This window comes from Bufo gargarizans, chromosome 2, assembly GCF_014858855.1.
Source record: "Bufo gargarizans isolate SCDJY-AF-19 chromosome 2, ASM1485885v1, whole genome shotgun sequence".
Taxonomy (NCBI): domain Eukaryota; kingdom Metazoa; phylum Chordata; class Amphibia; order Anura; family Bufonidae; genus Bufo; species Bufo gargarizans.
In genome coordinates, this window is record NC_058081.1 from 54,700,973 (window position 1) to 54,723,567 (window position 22,595).

A 22,595-nucleotide genomic window follows, 5' to 3' on the forward strand; every position below is an offset into this window, starting at 1 on the left:
ATAGGGCAGCGGAGAAGCACTTTTACGCCCTCTTGTGGCAAGACGCAGTGTCTAATCAGACCATACCTGTAATCATTTACTTATCTGCCCGAGACCTAACTGCATGTTGGGCTTTGCAGCAATCTGACATTTTTATCTGGGTGCGGTATTTAAAAAAAAAAAATTTTTTTGTCAATGCATGTACGCTAGACCCAGAGGACCACTTTAACACCGCAAATGGTATCGTGAGGCAATGCTGCTTCTGTAAATGGAGTCTCCTAGACTCTTATCAACTCAAGATATTCATCACTTATGGAGGAGAAAAAATAAAAATAAAATAAAGACTGATTTTGGTAAAAAGAAAGATAAAAGTTTTATTTGTAGTGTATAAAAGACATCATAAACAATACTACGAATGGTAAGCTAAGAGCAGATAGAAAAGACAAGTGGGGGGGCCCACAAGACAAACTCCCCTCAATGACTAGAGGTTATATTTGTACCTATTCTATAGCGGACGGCATATTTAGCTCTTGTAAGTTATACCATCACAGCTCCATCTAGAGGGCACGGCAGGTACTGCACCTCTAACAATATGGAGCTCCTTACCCTCACTAGTGGGAGTACCTCTGTATCAAGACGAATTCTAAAAAGCAGCTCTTCTCCTAGAATATTATAAAAATATCTACCTTAGGGCATAACGCGCTATTTTTTATTTGAAGTGAAAGGGTCAGGAGTGACATACCAACCAGAACAATAAAAACGGTACAAGTTAGTAGCAATTCACAGCTTAAAACACATATAAATACAAGCAGAAAACAACATCCGTGTATAGACCCGAAAAACACCCCAACGTCACCTGTCCAAAAATGAAAGGGATGGGAAAATGGCAGCAGCAGGATTTAAAGGGCCAGTATAATACTATCAATATATATACTGTACATAGGACGTACCACTTTGGCTAGCTCAGGGCTCTGTGTTGCTAGCAAGAGTTAATAAGGCAACAAGTCAGTGCACGGGTGAAGAGGGGAGGGGGGGGGGGGGGGGGGGGGTACTGTCTAAGTTCCATTAAACAGCCCTAAAATTTGACTGCCATATACATATAAAATAGTGACGTCTTCTATCCAGAACCCAATTAGTGTTACTGACTTACATATAAATACTACACCTCCAAAATGGCATATAACTTACTGGAGCATGTATAAACTATTGGGGTCTCCCCTAAATATAAAACGCAGTAAACTATGTCCACCCAGAACCTATAAAAAGAGGTGAATGTGCATCCTAAGGAGAGGTCTTTGGCTTGTGCTTAACTATAGAATTAAATTGCACCAGTTGTGCAAAAGACAGGACGGCAAACCTTAAATTATAGGTGGATAAAAAAAAAAAAATCCTAGTTATTTCTCATTGCAGTAACCACAAACAACCACAAGGTGGTGCTGCAGTACTGGCTATATGCCTTCATAGAAGACTACCTATAGAATATAACTATGGTGAATTTTGGGTTTTTCCTACGACGACGACGACCTGTAACGTGTACTGAACTAGTGTACGTGAGCGACTGAAAGACACAATGACTGTAATAAAACCATCCGTGGTAATAAAACCATATGCTGATAGCTGAATGAGCAGGAGATCTCAGGGGCCGCCACATGCAGCCTGTATATGTCTCTTTATGTTAGGATGGGGCATGTACATAGGGCACCTATCCTATAATGAGCCATATCTAGCAGTTCCCATGACCGCCTCCAGGGGGCACACTACAAGTACTCTGCTCATGTTCATTAATCTACAGCAAGTTCCATGCCAGTTTTGAGGATGCCCTAGGTAAAAAGAAATGCATAAGGATAAAAGGAGGCAGCAAAGGTTAAAAAAGAAGGCAGAATTAGTTTTCTAAAAATGATCAGCGCCCCCTAGAGGAGTGCGATTGTCCAGACATTGACAGGTTAGTCCACGGATCAGAAACCTTCAGCGCTCCAGCTGCTGTCAAACTACAGATCCCAGCATCCACACTTACTTGGCTGTTATTGCAACTCGCATGGACGTAAAATGAGGATGTTGGGAGTTGTAGTTTCAGAACTGCTGGAGGTTGCTGGTCCCTGGCACTATGTAAACAAGCCCTCCCTTATGGGGCTGGCAGAAGTATGTAGCTTATATAGAACCACCCTGGTGGGTTCATGACATGCTCTGCCGCTTGTCGCTGTATCTGGGGAGCAAGGAGCGGGAGAGCTGTCCACGTCTGGCATTGGTGGCCAGTCTCTGCTGGGCCAGGAAAGACTGGGCTCCACTGGGCACCTGCGTCCTATCATCGGTGACCTTTTGCTGCAGCGCCATGCCCTGCGGAGAAAGGGCATAATAAATATAGTAAGTGCAATACCCAAGCCAGTCTCCCCCCCATTACCAGGCACCCCGGAGCAGTCACCCACCATGTTATACCAGGCACTTATGATCAGCTTTTCTTCCTGGTCTTTCTGAGACTTGGTCTTCTCGAAGTCAGTCTGGAAGAAAGGAAGTGGGAATATTATTGCATACCTCTGTGGAGGGAAATCTGACACCCCTCCTGCACACAGAGCTGAAAGAGGATCAGGTTGTCAGACGCCTTTCTCCGACAACCTCCTTCACATGCACGCTTATGTATTATAACTAAGATGTCTGCTCCTCGGCCTCACCTCCAAGTGCCGGATTCTGGTCTCCTTCTCCTGCAGCTGGTTCTTTAAGGCCTGGATCTCTGGAGGAATGTAATTCTGCTGCTTGGGATCCAGAGTTTTAATAACCTGAGGAGAAGGTTCACAAAAAGATTTTTTTAAAAGTCCAAAACGCATTCCAAACGTGTGCCCACGAGACGGGGAGATTAGTGTTTGGAAGAACTCGCTGCTCACCGTCCGGGCTTTCTCCACGTATCGCTTGTACCTCTCCTCCATGGCTTTCATGTCCTCCTCCTTCTGTCGTAAGATCTGCTGCAACTCATCCACTTTGCGGGACACTGCGGAGGGAGGGACGGAGAGTAATAATCAGGGTTGGAGCCCCAGGGCAAAACTCTGAATGCAAAAGGGGTTCACACAGTTCCCATAAAACTCATAGGGAACTGTATAATTCTGAACAGAGTGAGCGCCCCCTAGTGGTGCCTGCAGATATACAGAATTTTATAGGAATCCTTACTGTTCAAGTCGGCCTTAGGCTGCAGGGTTTCAATGTATTCTCTCTTTTTCTGCAATTCTGAGTGAGCATCATGAAGCATCTCCCTGAAAACAAATGTAAATTAGATTGTCAGCTCTGCAGGAAACAACCCCATCACAAATCCTACTTCTATCCAACTTTGGCGATGTGCATTAGACTGTAAGCTCTGCTGGACACATGTCCCTAATATGCAGGTTACATACTTACAGGTGTTCTTCCAGCTTCCTCTTCAGCTGTGAGGACTAGGACAGAGAAGGGGCAGGTTAGAGTCCTGTGGGTGGACAGTACAGTGCAGTGGTCAAACATATAAGGGGCACTTACATCTTCTGCCCGGCTGCCCTGCTCCATCAGTTGTCTATGAAGATCCTCGTTCCGATACTTCAGCTCCTGGATCTGCTGCTGATTCAGCCTGAAACAAAAAGACAGTCATCATCTATGGAAGGTATGGAGGGGGGTCTATACCTGGGGAGGTTAGAAGCACAATGCCCCCTTCCTCACCGGTTTTCGCTCTCAAGTCTATTGCGGCCGCGGTTGGACTCTTCTAGCAAATTCTGCAGCTCGGACAGACGTTGCTGGTAGGAGGCTTCCTGCACACAAAGCATCTTATTCTCCTGCTGCAGGCGGATAACCGTCTCCCTACAGGGTATACAGGGGTCAGTACAGGCAGCCATATACAACCTCTACTCTCTACATAGCATCTGCACAACTCTTACTTCAGCTCCGCAGGAAGGATCTCTGCTGCCAAGTTGTCCACCGGAGAAGACAGTCCAGAGAAGGCATCTACGAAGGGATGAAATACCAAAAATCTCAGGAGGACTCGTCCAATGAACACAATTCCCTATTCTATACATCACATTAAGAAACATGGGTCAACAGAGGCGGAATCCATTATTTAGGAAGTTGACCAAAGACATCTGGCCCAGTATAACCCATCCACCCTAAGAACATGCCAGATCGCCCAGGCTCTTACAATGGTACAAAGGGAGCAGCAACCCCTTTAGCCCAGAGTGTTCATAGCCTGTAGTGATCATGAGGGCAGGAATACTGCCGGACCCCTCAACCATGAGCTTTAGTTGTGGCCATCATGTGAGGTTGTGTCTTCTCACCTGCTTGTACCAGGCACGTCTGCTGGAGGTGGGAGCAGCGCAGCTCTTCATTGGTCTCCCGTAGAGAGTCTCTTTCTGCCAGCAGCCGCTGAAAGAAAAACGCAGGAACTTGGACATCATCCCACCATAGACCTCAGGATGCCCGTCCTCCGAAGAAGCAGCCATGCAGACGAGAAATCATGTCTGAAGTCTGCTATGACCAGAGAGGGATCACACACAGGCAACCAGCAGCAGGCGCCCCTGATCTCCAGAAGCATCAAGAACACCCATCAGATCAAAGTGCTTTCTGGAAAGCTACAGCTAACGAGAGACTACCCAGAAAGACGACCCTACCAATGCAGGTACATGCCTCACCTCTCGCTCCTTCTGTAAAGCCTCAAATTTTTCCTTCAAGGTCTGGAACTCGAATTGCCACTTCTCTGCCCGCAAGGACTCTGCAGAGTGCCTCTTATTCAGCTCCTGGACCTGACAAGATGAACCAGCAACAAATCATACAGCGCCAAATCTAAGCCAGGTCTGCATGTCATAGCTAATCCTACAGCTCAATGTTCTAGTCAGGTGTAGACATCACTTACCTGTCGGCCGAGGCTCTCCACCTGCCCTCGGGAGGCGTGCGCCTTGTGAAGCTCCTCCTCGAGCTGACAGGTGCGTTCCATGTAGACCGTGTTTCTCTCCTCGAGAAGCTTCACCTGGCGCCGCAGATCTCCCAGATCCTCCAACTTCTTCTTGTAAGACTCAACTAGGGACTCCAACTTCCCTACGCGGTCTGAAGAGTGCCTGATGAGGTAGAAACAAGGGGCCACAGTCATATCAGTTAGGAGGAGCCCTAGTAAAACGTATCTGCAGCAGCCATTACAATGGGACGTGTCTATTATGCAGTGTACTGTTCCCTGTTATCAGCCATTTCAATGGAGCCTGACAGAAAATCTAGAATGCCCACCCCCACCCCTATGATCAATGGGACCCTCCACAGAATTTTGATGAAAAATCTGGTACCTTTGAAAAAAAAAAAAAAAAAAAAAAAGGTCTAGTTCTTGTTAGAGAAGCCTGCCCCCTTACCGAAGTACGTCCATCTCATCCCGTAGTGACTGGGCCTCGTGTGCAAGTCCGGTTAGGTCTTGGTTCCGCTGATGGAGTTCCTGCAACTCCCGATCCAGCTCGTCACACCGTTGCCTGTAGTCATCACGTGCACTCTCCAGCCTGCAACGTGTTGGGGCAATATCAGCCATATGCCAGGATATTTAAACGGATTGTCCAAGATTACAAAAACTGTTGTTTTCTTCCTAAAACAGTCCTACAGATTGTGGGTTGAATTGCAGCTCAGATCCATTCACTTTAATGGAGTGGAGCTGCAATCCCAGTCTTCACTGTAGACCTGTCATTCTATTCATGAACCAGGAAGATCGTTAGTAACATTGCCTATCCTTGCTCTGCCCTTACCTGTAGTTTTCTTCCTGAAGTTGCTCGATCTGACTTTGCAACAGCAGCATCTTCTTGGTGAACATCTGGGGTGTCCCGATGTCTCCGTCTGGTGAATCGTGCTGCTCTCGAAGGGATCGGTTCTCAGAGAGAAGGTTACGCTTCTCTTCCATCAGCAAGGAGACCTTTAGGAGGAAAAGGTGGAGGGGGGGGGGGGCACGACATGGGAGGGAGAGGAGCCAAGTGCACACAGTGTGAGAAGGGTTAAGAGACAAGAGCGGAAGAAAGGGTTAAGGGGAAAGGGGTCATAACAAGGGCTTTTCTCCTGTGGTTACCCCATACATATTCATCATCCAGGCTGGTACAGTACTACAATTCCTAGCATGTCCCCAGATCAACACATGAGGTCAGGTAACAACCCATGATGCTGTGCGGTTTTCGGTCCATGCACAGTGTGCGGGGACAAGGTATGGATATCCCATGCAATATTCTGCAAACCCTCTCACTCATGGCTTCTCCCTGTCCTAGGGGTCCTGTTCACTCCTAGATAAGACCCTCACAGTTAGGCCCATGCAAACGACTGTCTGTTTAGCAGTCTGCAAACCGCGGATCCACAAAATACGGAAGCGGTCTGTGTGCCATCCTCATTTTTTTGTTTTGGACTCAGACTTCAATGGATCCACGATACGCATTTTGCAGACATATTCTATCCCAGGGATCAGCAACTTCCGGCACTCCGGCTGTTCAGAAACTACAACTCCCAGAATGCTTCATTCACTTCATTGGGAGTTAGAACAGCCGAGCATGTTTGCATGCTGGGAGTTGTAGTATCACAGCAGCTGGGGTACCGAAGTTTGTTGATCCCTGTTCTATCCTTTTGAAGAATGGACATACCGATACGGAAAGCACACGGATGATCCATGTGCCTTCCGAATCTGTATGTCCGTTTCGCAAAAAAAAATAAAAAATACTATCATTGGACGCAAAATGCGGACTGTGGGCCTAATTAAAGTCAACAGGTCCGCAAAAAAATGTGGATGCAACACAGATGGTTTCCATATTGTGCAGACCGCAATCTATATATACGGCTGTGTGCACGAGGCTTTAGTTTGCAAACATACAAGTTCCTATAGGAGCAGGGCAGGGGGTAAGGGTGCCAGCTTTGGGTACCATGCTAATTGCTGTGGGTACATGGTGGGCACATTTTGGTGTGGAGCGCCAAAGAATCCATCCCCCCCCCCCCATCCCAGAATTAGGGGTCTGTACCCACAAATGGCTGCAAAACAACATATACAAGTAACACATAGACGAAGGGGTACAGGATGCAAACATGTAGATGAGGGGTGTCGTCATGACCGACCCCTGGCACTGTGTTGCAGGGCAATGCCCTGGGTTAGGCAGCTGGCAGGCATTGCTGGCATGCAAAAAGGTTAGCATTAGAAGTAGCGGGTACAAGGCAGGCATTGAACTCACCCAACATCTCCGGATGCCAAATCAAACTCAGCTCAAAACCTTTTTAGAAGGTGAAATCATTCAATGAGGTCGCCATGTTTAGAAGCCCAGCCCCCTCCCACCACCAGAGTCTGCCGGGCAGAAACCGCCGCCGGGTATGTGCCAACCTCAATGTGAAAAGGGGAAATTCTAACAATTCTTGAGCTGTCAAAAACTATACTTAAATGGCATGTCCACCCAGTGCCACGATCTTAGATTTTAAGTGAGGTTTGTCATAGGGGCGGGGCTGTGACAACCCATATGAATGGGTCCCGGTGGGTTTCTGCTAGGCGACGGCACCTCATTTGCACTACCAGATCAATTAATTAATCTGCATCTACAAATGAGTAAATAAGAGCCCCCCAGGTTATTTAGGGTCGGGGGGGTCTGTAATTTAGTAGATGCTGTGCACACCACCACACACATGTGCAACCGAGTAGTAGACACGCCATCACCATGGAAACTGCGCATGCCCCACGTTACCCCCCCCGTACCTGCTGCTCCAGCTCGTGGCACCGATGCAGGATGCCCATCTTCTCGTCCGTGTCCTCACTGAGGAAGTAATATTTACGAGACTGGAAGACAAAAAACAAAAATACTAGGCTACAGTTCTACTCCAATCCCATCCAAAGCTGCAGTGACAATTCAGCATCCCCTGCTGGTTCAGTGTCTTCACAAAGCATGGTGAGACATGTAGCATTTACACCAGTGTTATGTAACCTGCGGTCCACCGGCTGTTGTGCAACTACAACTCCTAGCATCCTTGGAATCGTAGTTTCACAACAGCTGGAGAGCTGCAGGATGCAGAACACCAAACCCCATCTCTCACTATCCCAGGAGGCAAGAAAGGTCTAGGGGGGACACTTACCTGACTGTCGTAGTTGACATAGCTGTCGGCACTCACTGTGTCGGTGGGTTCCTTGCTCAGGAGCTGTGGGAGAGGGAAAACACACAATCAGCAAGTACAGAACAAACATCCTCCAAATCAAAGTCCCTGCGCTACAGAATTGGTAATTTTTATTTATTTTAATGTAAACTAATAGCGCCATTTTTCAAGCCAAAATGACGGGCACCACGCCGAGGGTGATGGACCAGACTATAAGTCAATGGGGTCCATCCGGCGACGGGTCTATCGCTGTCATGACCAGAACCATGTTAGATACTTGTATTCCCTATGAGAAAACAATGCTGGAGAATCTCTTCTTCATTCACACGACCGTACAGCCGCCATGCCCATCCTGCAGACCGCAAATAGCGGTCCACAAATCACGGGCACCGGCCGAGTGAACTCCTGCACTGCGGTGCGGACCCACTGGCTTGAATGGGTCAGCGATCTGCAACATATGGCAAAAGAGAGGACATGCCCTATTTTTTGCAGTGCGGAGGCACGGAACGGAAGCCCACAGAAACATTTGGACGCCCTTACGTGGGCTTTCGGGTCTGTGCCTCCACACCGCAATTTGCGATCCGCAACACGGGCACGGCAGCCACGTGGTAGTGTGAATGGGCCCTAATTCTGCATTGTGCAGATCCTCTGTTACATCTAGAAATGACAAAAACACCGACAACTGCCAGTGCCAATTGCATGGTGGCACAAGGAATGGTAGACCTAGGGGATCATTTATTCACACATTTCCAGGAGGGATAACAGAGGAACCCAAACAAAAGGTGCTCCATAACCGCAATTTTACCAGGAATGCAAGTATTTTACTGAGACATGGCAGAGGAGGTGACAGGTGCTCATTAATGAGAAACTCCGCAGAGCATACATGGATGCAGCAAGCATGTTAGGGGTCTCTTTTTACCCCCACCCCAAATCCAGCAGGATGCCCGCAGCTCTGTAGACTAATTATTGGAAATGGTGGCTGGTATTCATTGCGCATGTGCCATTCGGTACATCCATGCAGGCATGTTTGGGGTCTCTCCCCTCCCCCACCCCCAATCCAGCAGGACCCCCAGAGTTCCGTAAGCCGATTACCGGTAATGGCAGTATGGTATGTACGCAGTGACTCCGCCAGCAGAATAGCCAGGCGCAGGCGCCATTTGGTGACATGTACACAATGTGCTGAAGAGCACAGGGAGGGAAGCATTTTTACCCACTGGCTAGCTTTGCCCTCTCCCCCACTGTATATAACCATCGAGCCTGTGCTGCAAACAATCAGCCGTGACAGGACGCAGGATACAAGGGTTGGGTGGGGTTCTACTTTACATAGCACCTACCTCCTGTATGGACTCCATGACAGCCTGCTGCACCGACTCTCCCAGGGTCATGATTTGCTGGATATGCTCTGAAGTTTGGAGAAGAAGGATCAGAGTCATAATGGAGGCTTCCACTGTAACTTAAAAGGAGCACTGGAGACAGAACTGATCTGTTGGGTTATACACATCGCTGGGCAGAGCATGACAAAGGGACACAAGTAACCCCACAAAGAGAATCCCCGAGTTATGCACCGCCCTGTGTACCAGGTAAAATACATCATCAGTTGTGGAGAGTCCCTTTAAATCAATTTTCACATTTTCAGTGTGCAAGAAAAAAAAAAATAAAAAAAAAAATGGCCTCCCTATTGCCAACTGCTCTCGGTCGCTCCCCCTTGTTAAAGGGAACCTGTCACCGGGATTTTGGGTACAGAGCTGAGGACATGGGCTGCTAGATGGCCGCTAGCACATCCGCAATATCCAGTCCCCATAGCTCTGTGTGCTTTTATTGTGTATAAAAACCGATTTGATACATATGCAAATTAACCTGAGATGAGTCAGAGCTTGAAAATATGACTCTTCTCTGGTTACACAAGTAAGGCTACTTTCACACTAGCGTTCGATCGGATCCGTTCTGAACGGATCCGATCATAATAATGCAGACGGAGGCTCCGTTCAGTACGGATCCGTCTGCATTATATTTTCATATAAAAGCTAAGTGTGAAAATAGCCTCGGACGGATCCGTCCAGACTTTCAATGTAAAGTCAATGGGGGACGGATCCGCCTGAAGATTGAGCCATATTGTGGCATCTTCAAACGGATGCGTCCCCATTGACTTACATTGTAAGTCTGGACGGATCCGCACGGCCAGGCGGACACCCGAACGCTGCAAGCAGCGTTCAGCTGTCCGCCTGTCCGTGCGGAGGCTGAACGCCGCCAGACTGATGCAGTCTGAGCGGATCCGCTCCATTCAGACTGCATCAGGGCTGGACGGCTGCGTTCGGGTCCGCTCGTGAGCTCCTTCAAACGGAGCTCACGAGCGGACCAGCGAACGCTAGTGTGAAAGGAGCCTAAGATATGACTCATGTTAATTTGCATATGTATCAAATTGTTTTTTTACACAATAAAAGCACACAGAGCTATGGGGACTGGGTATTGCGGATGTGCTAGCAGCCCATGGCGTCAGCTCTATGCACAAAATCCTGGTGACAGGTTCCCTTTAACACCACGTTTGTTTGGAGCAGTTCACTTATAATCATTTTCTCTGTCCCATAGCTTGCAGTTTAGTTGCAGCCAATATAGACAAGTAATGCTGCACTGTAAAGCATAGGGGAGTGCCCGAGTAGTAGTGGAAATAACCCTAATCTATCTGGTAGCGGGATACTAGAAGTGGAGGGACTGGAGGCAAATCTTGTGTCGCACCTTCCTTCTTGTCACAACTGATAGCACATCCCAGCACCAGCTGCACCATCTTCCTCAGCTCTGCAGTGTTGGAGAACTCCCCGATCATCGCAACATCTGGGATGTGGTCCTCCGAAACCGGGTGTGAAAGAACCTGGGCAGGAATAAACACATTACAATTCTGCATATTCAGAGTCTGCAAAATCACCGCAGTAGACTCTGGGCAGAACAGTGAGTGCAGCTCTGGAGTATAATACAGGATGTAACAGGATAAGTAATGTAATGTATGTACACAGTGACTCCACCAGCAGAATAGTGAGTGCAGCTCTGGAGTATAATACAGGATGTAACTCAGGATCAATACTGAATAAGTAATGTATGTATAGAGCAGTGATGGCGAACCTTTTACAGACCGAGTGCCCAAACTGCAACATAAACCCACTTATTTATCGCAAAGTGCCAACACAGCAATTTACCTTGAATACTACAGTCCAGTATAGTGTATCTTCCATGTACTTTATCATTTATCTACAATAGCCTGCCTACATTCAGTGCACTGCCTGTGCCGTTCATAGTGCGCCCTGTGCTGATGAATGGCAGGAAAAGTCTAAGGCATATTAGTACACCATAGACTTTTTCCAGGGTGGGTGCTCCGAGTGCCGCCTCTGGCACCCGTGCCATAGGTTCGCCATCACTGGTATAGAGTGACTGCACCAGCAGAATAGTGAGTGCAGCTCTGGAGCATAATACAGGATGTAACTCAGGATCAGTACAGGATAAGTAATGTATGTACACAGTGACTGCACCAGCAGAATAGTGAGTGCAGCTCTGGAGTATAATACAGGATGTAACTCAGGATCAGTACAGGATAAGTAATGTAATGTATGTACACAGTGACTGCACCAGCAGAATAGTGAGTGCAGCTCTGGAGTATAATACAGGATGTAACTCAGGATCAGTACAGGATAAGTAATGTAATGTATGTACACAGTGACTGCACCAGCAGAATAGTGAGTGCAGCTCTGGAGTATAATACAGGATGTAACTCAGGATCAGTACAGGATAAGTAATGTATGTACACAGTGACTGCACCAGCGAATAGTGAGTGCAGCTCTGGAGTATAATACAGGATGTAGCTCAGGAAAAGATGAGCAGATGAAAATCCCCATGGGAAGTGTAAAGGCAGCCACAATAACAATTCGAGGACAGATTTACAGTGGATTTTAGGAAGAACAAAAATAGTGTCCACTTGCACCCAGTGACCACCAGATGGCGGCCTTACACAATGATCAGTTCTGAGTGATTATAGGATATGTTGTAACATGGACCCGGCCTTATGACGATCTTTGAGCTTTTATGAATCAGAAGATGACACGTCACCCAGAAGGAACCTCAGACCCAACCTCCATCCTCCTGAACATTCATGGACTACCCAACTGTCGACCAGATAGTCAAGTCATTGAAGGAACTACTATAGTGTAAATTAAGAATGAATGTCAGTCAGCCAAATGGGGAACGGTCATGAAATTTACAAGCTCTTGCCTTTGTCCAGAGCTCTGCTTGCTGTCAGTGAAAGGACTATTCTGGTATAACATATACAGTATATGCCCCAGCACTACAGATATTTTTGGTTGGTGGCTGCACAATGATTAACGCTGGTCGCAGGGGACATTTTCTTGGGATGAGGCCTGCAGCAGGTGAAGAGGAAGTGCGGGTGAAGGACAGAGATAAGAGCGCTGAAATTCCAGATAGGGGAAGCCCAAGCGGACAAAGGCTCCATTGTTCACGCTGCAGTGGAATAAGGGCACAGCTCACTGACGGGGTTTTCTGCAGGACAAGGTGATGATTACAGGATAGCCCTGGAGGGGAAAGGAGGACGTAATCTGGAAAAGATGAAAACACCACAACCTGCACACTGTATATTCCAGGCCAAAGATCAAGCAGGAGCCGCAAAAGCTGCTCATATACGTCATATGTACGTCTGCTGAACCTGCGGATGTCTGCAGTGTATGGAGGCTTCATACAGCAGATGGCAGGGGGAAAGAAGGGTCAGGAGCATCTCATTTCAACATGCCCAATCCATTCCACTGCAGGTCTACACTCCTGTCCCTTTAGAGAACACATGCGTCTAATACTGCCCCCTATGTACAAGAATATAACTACTCTAAGGCTGGTTTCAAGCAGGCGTTGCGGGAAAAGGTGCGGGTTGCGTTGCGGGAACATGCGCGATTTTTCCGTGCAAGTGCAAAACATTGTAATGCGTTTTGCATGCGCGTGAGAAAAATCGCGCAGGTTTTGGTAGATTGGATTATTTTCCCTTATAACATGGTTATAAGGGAAAATAGCATTCTGAATACATAATGCATAGTAAAATAGCGCTGGAGGGGTTAAAATAAATAAAAACATTTAACTCACCTTAATCCACTTGCTCGCACAGCCCGGCATTTCGCCGGTCTCTTTCTTTGCCGATTGCAGTCAAAGGACCTGTGGTGACGTCACTCCGGTCATCACATGGTCCGTCACATGATCTTTTACCATGGTGATGGATCATGTGACGGACCATGTGATGACCGGAGTGACGTCAACACAGGTCCTTTGACTGCAATCAGCAAAGAAAAAACAGGAGAGATGCCGGGCTGCGCGAGCAAAAGGATTAAGGGGAGTTACATTTTTATTTATTTTTTAACCCCTCCAGCGCTATTGTACTATGCATTCTGTATTCAGAATGCTATTATTTTTTCTTATAACCATGTTATAAGGGAAAATAATAATGATCGGGTCTCCATCCCGATCATCTCCTAGAATCTATGCGTGAAAATCGCACCGCATCCGCACTTGCTTACAGATGCTTGCGATTTTCACGCAACCCCATTAATTTCTATGGGGCCTGCGTTACGTGAAAAACGCACAAAATAGAGCATGCTGCGATTTTCACGCAACGCAAAAGTGATGCGTGAAAATCACCGCTCATGTGAACAGCCCCATAGAGATGAATGGGTCGGGATTCAGTGCGGGTGCAATGCGTTCAACTCACGCATCGCATCTGCGCGGAATACTTGCGCGTGTGAAAGGGGCCTAATACTGCTCTTATGTACAAGAATATAACTACTATAATACTGCCTCCTATGTTCGAGAATATAACTACTATAATACTGCTCCTATGTACAAGAATATAACTACTATAATACTGCCTCCTATGTACAGGAATATAACTACTATAATACTGCTCTTATGTACAAGAATATAACTACTATAATACTGCCTCCTATGTTCGAGAATATAACTACTATAATACTGCTCCTATGTACAAGAATATAACTACTATAATACTGCCTCCTATGTACAGGAATATAACTACTATAATACTGCCTCCTATGTACAAGAATATAACTACTATAATACTGCCTCCTATGTACAAGAATATAACTACTATAATACTGCCTCCTATGTACAAGAATATAACTACTATAATACCGCTCCTATGTACAAGAATATAACTACTATAATACCGCTCCTATGTACAAGAATATAACTACTATAATACTGCCTCCTATGTACAAGAATATAACTACTATAATACTGCCTCCTATGTACAAGACTATAAATACTATAATACTGCCTCCTATGTACAAGAATATAACTACTATAATACTGCTCCTATGTACAAGAATATAACTACTATAATACTGCCTCCTATGTACAAGACTATAAATACTATAATACTGCCTCCTATGTACAAGACTATAAATACTATAATACTGCCTCCTATGTACAAGACTATAACTACTATAATACTGCTCCTATGTACAAGAATATAAACTACTATAATACTGCTCCTATGTACAAGAATATAACTACTATAATACTGCTCCTATGTACAAGAATATAACTACTATAATACTGCTCCTATGTACAAGAATATAACTACTATGGCAGGATCCTGCTGTTAGGAGCCTTACCATCAATTCTCGGACCCACTTGACAGCCGCATTTGCCGATGATCTACTAATAATGACGTCAAACCCTGAAACATCCTTCCCTAGGCTCTTGTCCCTTTTTGAGGAGTTTGGCTTTGTCTCAAACTTCAAAATCAACTATAGCAAGTCCATGGCTCTCAATGTTATCTGCCCGGACTTGGTGAAAGTGGCCCTTCAGAGAACCACCCCCTTTCAATGGGCTACGAAAGACATAGTATTTTTAGGTATGCATGTCCCTGCTCATGCAAAGGACTTGTTTGCTCTTAACTATGCCCCCTTACTCTCATCGGTTGGGAAACACATTCCATCAAACTCCCGTTTATCTCCTGGTGTGGAAGGAGGAGCTACCTCAAGACCTTTATAGCCCCTAAATTCTTGTATTTACTACAAGTTTTGCCTATATGGTTACCGAATTCATTTTTTGTTGACATTCGCCGAGTTTTCCCTCTGTTTTAGTGGGGAAACAAACCTTCCAGAATTGCTTACTCTGTACTGACCAGAGAGAAGAGGTTTGGCGGATTTGGTCTCCCAGACGTGCGTACTTATTATGCGGCTTTTCAATTATTCCGGGGTCTGTCTCTTCTCAATAACATCTATGATGCTCCGTATATGCGTCTAGAGCGCTCTCTGCTTACCACTAAAATAAGACGAATCCTTTGGGGTCTATCCCCTTGTTCACCAGGTAGCTCCTTCTTCTCACCCCTATGGAAGAGCCTGCTGGTAAAATGGGCCAGGCAATACAAGGCCAAAGTGCTTACATTCCCAATCCCGGGCACCCCACTCTCCTCCTTGCAGTTCCACGTTCACCCAGATGCTAAGACGCCTTCGGGCATCTGACCCCTTCTGGCTGAGACTCCCCCGAGTGTGATCCAGACCCCAGATGGGAACCTAGATTGGACTCTAGTCTTAAATGACCCCAAAGTTAAAAGTGCCTCTTTTCTTCAGGTATTTGCCCTGCAGAAGGATATTAAATTGATTAAACTACCTCCCCCAACTACCGCTAGCCCCCCCTTCTTGGTTCGAAAAACGGCTATCGGACACCCGTAAGATCCCTAAACCACTGTCTACCATATATAAAGAGTTGCTCTCATCCTCCCCTCCTGAGCTACACTTCCTCAATTGTTGGGAAAGGGAACTTTCCATCCGCCTCTCGGAACCGGAAAGGGCTTTTATCCTCTCCCACGGCTTTAGTCGCTGTATTAGAATACAAGAGAATTCATATAAGGTACTTACAAGATGGTACAAGTCCCCGGAATTTCTGCATAGGCTTAATGCAGACATCCCAAGTACGTGCTGGAGGTGTGGAAAGGATATAGGTTCCCTATCACACATTTGGTGGCACTGCGAGAGGATCAAAGCTTTCTGGTCTAACGTAGAAGCTTTGATCAATGTGATCTGTGCAACTCAAGTCAAACTGGATCCCAAATTGATCCTACTTTGGTGCCCCAATGACTCGTTGTCCCCCTGTAGATCTGATCTTCCCACTATGCTCATCACGGCGGCGAGACTTCTCATCCCGCTGCTTTGGAAGGATGCTGAACCTCCTACTGTTCCGATGTGGCGTGACAAAGTCGGTCAGATCTATAGATTTGAGGAGCTGGCCCATTGGGAATCTTTCACACGTCCTCGCTTTCTTAAAATCTGGTCTCCTTGGAAATACTATAGAAGGTTAAATCCCCCCCCCCCCTCGTCGTTTCCAACTTTTATTGTTTGTCCCATTAATGGTTCCATTTTAGACACTATATATGGTACTGATATGCAATGATTGTCACTTCCATGGAATAATTGTCATATTGCCTTTTCACCGAGATTATGATGGTATGTGATTGCAAGGTGTACTTTATTCTTTTAATAAAAAGAAATTTGGTTAAGAATATAACTACTCTCGTGTGTCCCCCCTGCTGTCTTTATTGTATGCTCCTTTTCCCAGTGTCTTTTCTTTACTGAATATGTTCTTGGTACAGGGGTAGCCCCCCTGTGGTTCTATGTTTTGCTAAACTGATATTTACTGTTCTCGACTTCTTGCCACATGCTGGATGGTCAGAAACGCTTTATTGCTTTTGTCCTATTTACCTTGGAAAATTTAATAAAACCTTGAATAAGAAAAGAATATAACTACTATAACACTGCCTCCTATGTACAAGAATATAGCTACTATAATACTGCTCCTATGTACAAGAATATAACTACTATAATACTGCCTCCTATGTACAAGAATATAGCTACTATAATACTGCCTCCTATGTACAAGAATATAACTACTATAATACTGCCTCCTATGTACAAGAATATAACTACTATATTACTGCTCCTATGTACAAGAATATAACTACTATAATACCGCTCCTATGTACAAGAATATAACTACTATAATACTGCCTCCTATGTACAAGAATATAACTACTATAATACTGCTCCTATGTACAAGAATATAACTACAATACTGTCTCCTATGTACAAGAATATAACTACTATAATACTGCCTCCTATGTACAAGAATATAGCTACTATAATACTGCTCCTATGTACAAGTATATAACTAATATAATACTGCCTCCTATGTACAAGAATATAACTACTATAATACTTCTCCTATGTACAAGAATATAACTACTATAATACTGCTCCTATATACAGGAATATAGCTACTATAATACTGCTCCTATGTACAAGAATATAACTACTATAATACTGCTCATATGTACAAGAATATAACTACTATAATACTGCTCCTATGTACAAGAATATAACTACTATAATACTGCTCCTATGTACAGGAATATAACTGCTATAATACTGCTCCTATGTACAAGACTATAACTACTATAATACTGCTCCTATGTACAAGAATATAACTACTATAATACTGCCTCCTATGTACAAGAATATAACTACTATAATACTGCCACCTGTCACTGGACATTACTTTATGTAGACAGAAGATACTCACTTCCTGATAATACTCCAGAATGCTCTGCAGGATTCTCTTCAGATTACTGACCTGATGGAAGGGAGGAATTAGTGCATGTTAGTAGCAGACGGTTCTCTGTATATAAGGTGTGACGGTACATTATTTGTACAGTGATGACTCTGTACTGTAAGTGACTATGGGCAGGGAACAGGTTATGACAACTCCCTCTATGGCGCTACCACTTACTTTCAGCCTCCAGTTGTCGGTAGGGTCAGGCTTTATCCTCATCAGCCAGGCTTCATTAAACCAGGAGGAATCTCTGCAGACACGAGACACACCATTAGCACTGAGGGTACGGGTTTATTTCATTTTATATTCAATCACAATGTTGCTCGTCCGAGATAGGTAAAGATCAACTTATTTTTCTTTTTTTTATTTATTCCAGAAACAGCGCCACTCTTGTCCACGGACAGTCTCAGGTATTGCACCTCATTTCTCAGATGCAATACCAGATACAGCCACAGACATCAGTGGCACTGTTTTCTGGGGAAGAAGTAAAGTAAGTCTGTCTTTCTAATCTCTAAGAACACATAAGATTAAGGAGTTTTCACTAACAGGAAAGCTAGTAAATGTCAGACTTTTGGGGACACCACTTCGATCCCCATAATCCTTGGTCTGCCCCTCACCAGTTGTTTGGCAAGGTGGCCAAACATGAGCTCCAGGCAACTCTATGGAGATAGGGAAACAGAGTGACTGTGGGCCCCCATATTGGTGGTCGGTGGGGCCCCAGCAGTCTAATATTGGGCACCTATCTTGTGCACCCTTCAAGGAGGGGGAAGTACAGGATCCCAATTAGACAACCAATACCCTAAGATCAGCAGAACGGGGTCTCAATGCACTACTTTTGGGGTGTCAGAAGGTACTAATCAAGTGCACCACGAGATTGATGGCATTATATAGTACTGCTGATTGTGCAGCTGCCTGACACTGCGCGTCACTCCTGGCTAGGCGGAACTTGGGGGACATCCAAAGATGCGCCCAGGACAGTGGCCCAGTGGGACAGACCTCTGATGCCCATGAATCCCTCACACATCCAGGACAGGGTGACATGTACCAGGATGCGGGGCGATTGAGGAGACAGGCGTGACATTACAAGCACTACTATGCCACTATGGACAAGTCATCTATGTATCACATCAGTCTCAGGATTCAAACCCTCATTTTCTACTCACATGAGATTCAACACCTGGGCGATAGCAAGTCCTCCCGTTAAGTCCTTGTAGGACGCACACGGACCGGAGACTGGAAATGTTCTCATCTACGGAAGACAGACACAACGTGTTATATTCCTGCTATAGCGCTGCCATAGTATAAATGAGGAGGGTCTCTAGTATAGCGCTGCCATAGTATAAGCGAGTAGGGTCTCTGGTATAGCACTGTCATAGTATAAGTGAGTAGGGTCTCTGCTATAGCGCTGCCATAGTATAAATGAGGAGGGTCTCTAGTATAGCGCTGCCATAGTATAAGTGAGTAGGGTCTCTAGTATAGCACTGTCATAGTATAAGTGAGTAGGGTCTCTAGTATAGCACTGTCATAGTATAAGTGAGTAGGGTCTCTGGTATAGCACTGCCATAGTATAAGTGAGTAGGGTCTCTGGTATAGCACTGCCATAGTATAAATGAGGAGGGTCTCTGGTATAGCGCTGCCATAGTATAAGTGAGTAGGGTCTCTAGTATAGTACTGTGATAGTATAAATGGGGGGGGTTGTACAGTATAGTATAGTTATAGTGTAAATTAACAGGGGCTTTAGTATAGTATAGGGGGAGTATTAAGAGCACCCTTGTATAATGAGTAGGGAAGTACAGTCCTGCTCAAAAGTTTAAGACCACTTGAAAAAAATGGCAAACAATCCTATTTAGCATGGCTGGATCTTAACAAGGTTCCAAGTAGAGCTTCAACATGCAACAAGAAGAGATGGGAGTGAGACTAAACATTTTTTTGAGCATTCAATTTAATGAAAACAAATAAACTGAAACAGGGTGATTTTAAGCTGATCAAAAGTTTAGGACCACACCTCCAAAAAACAAACAAAAAAAAAAAACAAAAAAAAATAACTAAAACCCCCTAAAACAGAAATCCAACTTCCAAACATGAGCTCAGTAATGAGTAGCTCCGCCGTTATTGTTTCGGCATGCTTGATGCAAGTGTTTCCATGAGGCGAGTGGGAACATTTCTCCAAGTGGTGAAGACGGCCGCACGAATGCCATCTACTGTCTGGAACTGTTGTCCATTTTTTTAAACTTCCCTTGCCATCCATCCCCAAAGGTTCTCAATTGGATTTAGATCAGGGGAACACGCAGGATGGGCCAAAAGAGTGATGTTATTCTCCTGGAAGAAGTCCCTTGTCCTGTGGGCATTGTGTACTGTATGTAGCGTTGTCCTGTTGAGAACCCCAGTCGTTACCACACAGACGAGGGCCCTCAGTCACGAGGAATGCTCTCTGCAACATCTGGACATAGCCAGCGGCCGTTTGACGCCCCTGCACTTCCTGAAGCTCCATTGTTCCACTGAAGGAAAAAGCACCCCAGACCATTATGGCGCCCCCTCCACTGTGGCGCGTAGAAAACATTTCAGGTGGGATCTGCTTGTCATGCCAGTAACGTTGGAAACCATCAGGACCATCAAGGTAAAAAAAATTCTCAGAGAATAGAACTTTCTTCCACCTTTGAATGTCCCATGCTTGGTGCTCTCTTGCAAAGTCCAAACGAGCAGTTCTGTGGCATTCAAGGAGACGAGGTCTTTGAAGACGTTTTTTGTTTTTGAAGCCCTTCAGTCTCAGATGCCGTCTGATGGTTATGGGGCTGCAGTCAGCACCAGTAAGGGCCTTCATTTGGGTCGCGGATCGTCCAGTGTCTTGACGGACAGCCAATTGGATCCTCCGGCTCAGTGCTGAGGACATTTTTTGGGGGTCTTCCACTTGACTTTTTTGTTCCATAACCCTCAGGATCATTTAAGAAATTCCAAATGACTGTCTTACTGCGTCCCACCTCAGCAGCGATGGCGCGCTGTGAGAGACCCTGCTTATGCAGTTCAACAACCCGACCACGTTCAAAAAGGGAGAGTTTTTTTGCCATCACAACGTGTGACTACCTGACAGAAGATGACAATGAATCCACATCTTTGCACAGATTTGGCCTTTTAAAGGCATGTGGTCCTAAACTTTGGATCAGCTGAAAAACAGCCTGTTTCAGTTTAATCGTTATTTTCTATTAATTGAATGCTCAAATTTTTTTTTGTCTCACTCTCATTTCTTCTTGTTACATGTTGAAGCTCTACTTGGAACCTTGTTAAAGGGGTTGTCCGGGTTCAGAGCTGAACCCGGACATACCCTTATTTTCACCCCGGCAGCCCCCCTGAGCCTAGCATCGGAGCATCTCATGCTCCGATGCGCTCCCGTGCCCTGCGCTAGATCGCGCAGGGCACAGGCTCTTGTGTTTTCAATAACACACTGCCGGGCGGTAACTTCCGCCCAGCAGTGTGTTCGGTGACGTCACCGGCTCTGAGGGGCGGGCTTTAGCTCTGCCCTAGCCGTTTTACTGGCTAGGGCAGAGCCAAATCCCACCCATCAGTTCCGGTGATGTCACCGGGGTTCCTGTCAGCCCCATAGAGAGCCCCGGTACGTCACCGGAACTCAGAAAAATGCCTTTGCCCTGCGCGATTTAGCGCAGGGCAAAGGAGAGCATCGGAGCATGAACTGCTCCAATGCTCATGTCAGGGGGGCTGCCTGGGTGAAAATGGAGGGATGTCCAGGTTCAGCTCTGAACCCGGACAACCCCTTTAAGATCCAGCCATGCTAAATAGGATTTTTTACCATTTTTCAAGTGGTCTTAAACTTTTGATCAGGACTGTATTAAAGGTACCCTGGCATAGAGAGTACCCCGTGTAACAAGCGGGGGCAGCATAGAGAGTACCCCGTGTAACAAGCGGGGGCAGCATAGAGAGTACCCCGTGTAACAAGCGGGGGCAGCATAGAGAGTACCCCGTGTAACAAGCGGGGGCAGCATAGAGAATACCCCATATAATGAGTAGGGCAGTATAGAGAATACCCCATATAATGAGTAGGGCAGTATAGAGAATACCCCATATAATGAGTAGGGCAGTATAGACAGTACCCCATATAATGAGTAGGGCAGTATAGACAGTACCCCATATAATGAGTAGGGCAGTATAGACAGTACCCCATATAATGAGTAGGGCAGTATAGACAGTACCCCATATAATGAGTAGGGGCTGTAGTATTATGTAGGGGCAGGTACTAGGATGCACGGAAGTATTACTACCTGTGGAGAGTTACATAATTTCTTGATGGGGAGGAAATACTACCGGGCGCTGACAATACAGATAATGCTCTGCACCCACGGTAAGACGCTTCCCAGGGTGAGTAATAATGAGTAAAGTGGAGTAAGGTAGTAACAGCAAGAAAAGTTTAGTTAGAAGTGTCCAGCCGCGCAGCCCTCTCCCCCGTGGGGACACATACCCATGTCAGCAGGGGGTCACTCTGCTCCCCTCTCCTGTCGCCGCTCATCTCCGCGGTGTCGCCGGCTCTTTCCCCTCAGAACATACGGTTATAGCAGGTAGGCCACGCCAGGCGAATTCCAGCTGTTTATGTCCCTCGCCGGGCACCGTAGGTATAACATACCTTACTCGATCAAAAAGGAACGCCCACTTCCAAATACCGTCCAATCGGAATGCAGCATTCTCTGGCATCCAAGAGCAACAGTTCCTGGTGATAGGGCCTTCACCGGGACAGAATAAGGGTGTCCATCGCATTGCCTGAAGGATTTTTATTTTTTTATTATTATTATTATTATTATTATTATTATTAAAACACGCGATGTGTCAAACATACCTAGACCAGGCTCTTCAACTGTTGCTAAACT

The 22,595-nt window shown here is 45.8% G+C and overlaps 1 protein-coding gene across 1 annotated transcript; it reads right to left on the bottom strand.

Moving 5' to 3' along the window:
• Positions 1-327: 327 nt before the first annotated feature.
• HOOK2 (hook microtubule tethering protein 2) lies at positions 328-22,357 on the bottom strand. Its single transcript, XM_044278946.1, has 22 exons — positions 22,193-22,357; positions 18,888-18,973; positions 17,902-17,974; positions 17,695-17,745; positions 10,789-10,921; positions 9,390-9,457; positions 8,038-8,100; positions 7,664-7,744; positions 5,700-5,863; positions 5,319-5,459; positions 4,835-5,036; positions 4,614-4,724; positions 4,260-4,347; positions 3,867-3,933; positions 3,652-3,789; positions 3,475-3,562; positions 3,361-3,395; positions 3,136-3,218; positions 2,856-2,959; positions 2,646-2,750; positions 2,403-2,474; positions 328-2,313 (listed from the first exon to the last, which is right to left on the bottom strand). Exons 1-22 carry the CDS (start codon positions 22,238-22,240, stop codon positions 2,152-2,154), a joined length of 2,163 nt encoding a protein of 720 aa, XP_044134881.1. The 5' UTR covers positions 22,241-22,357; the 3' UTR covers positions 328-2,151.
• Between the last annotated feature and the right edge of the window lie 238 nt (positions 22,358-22,595).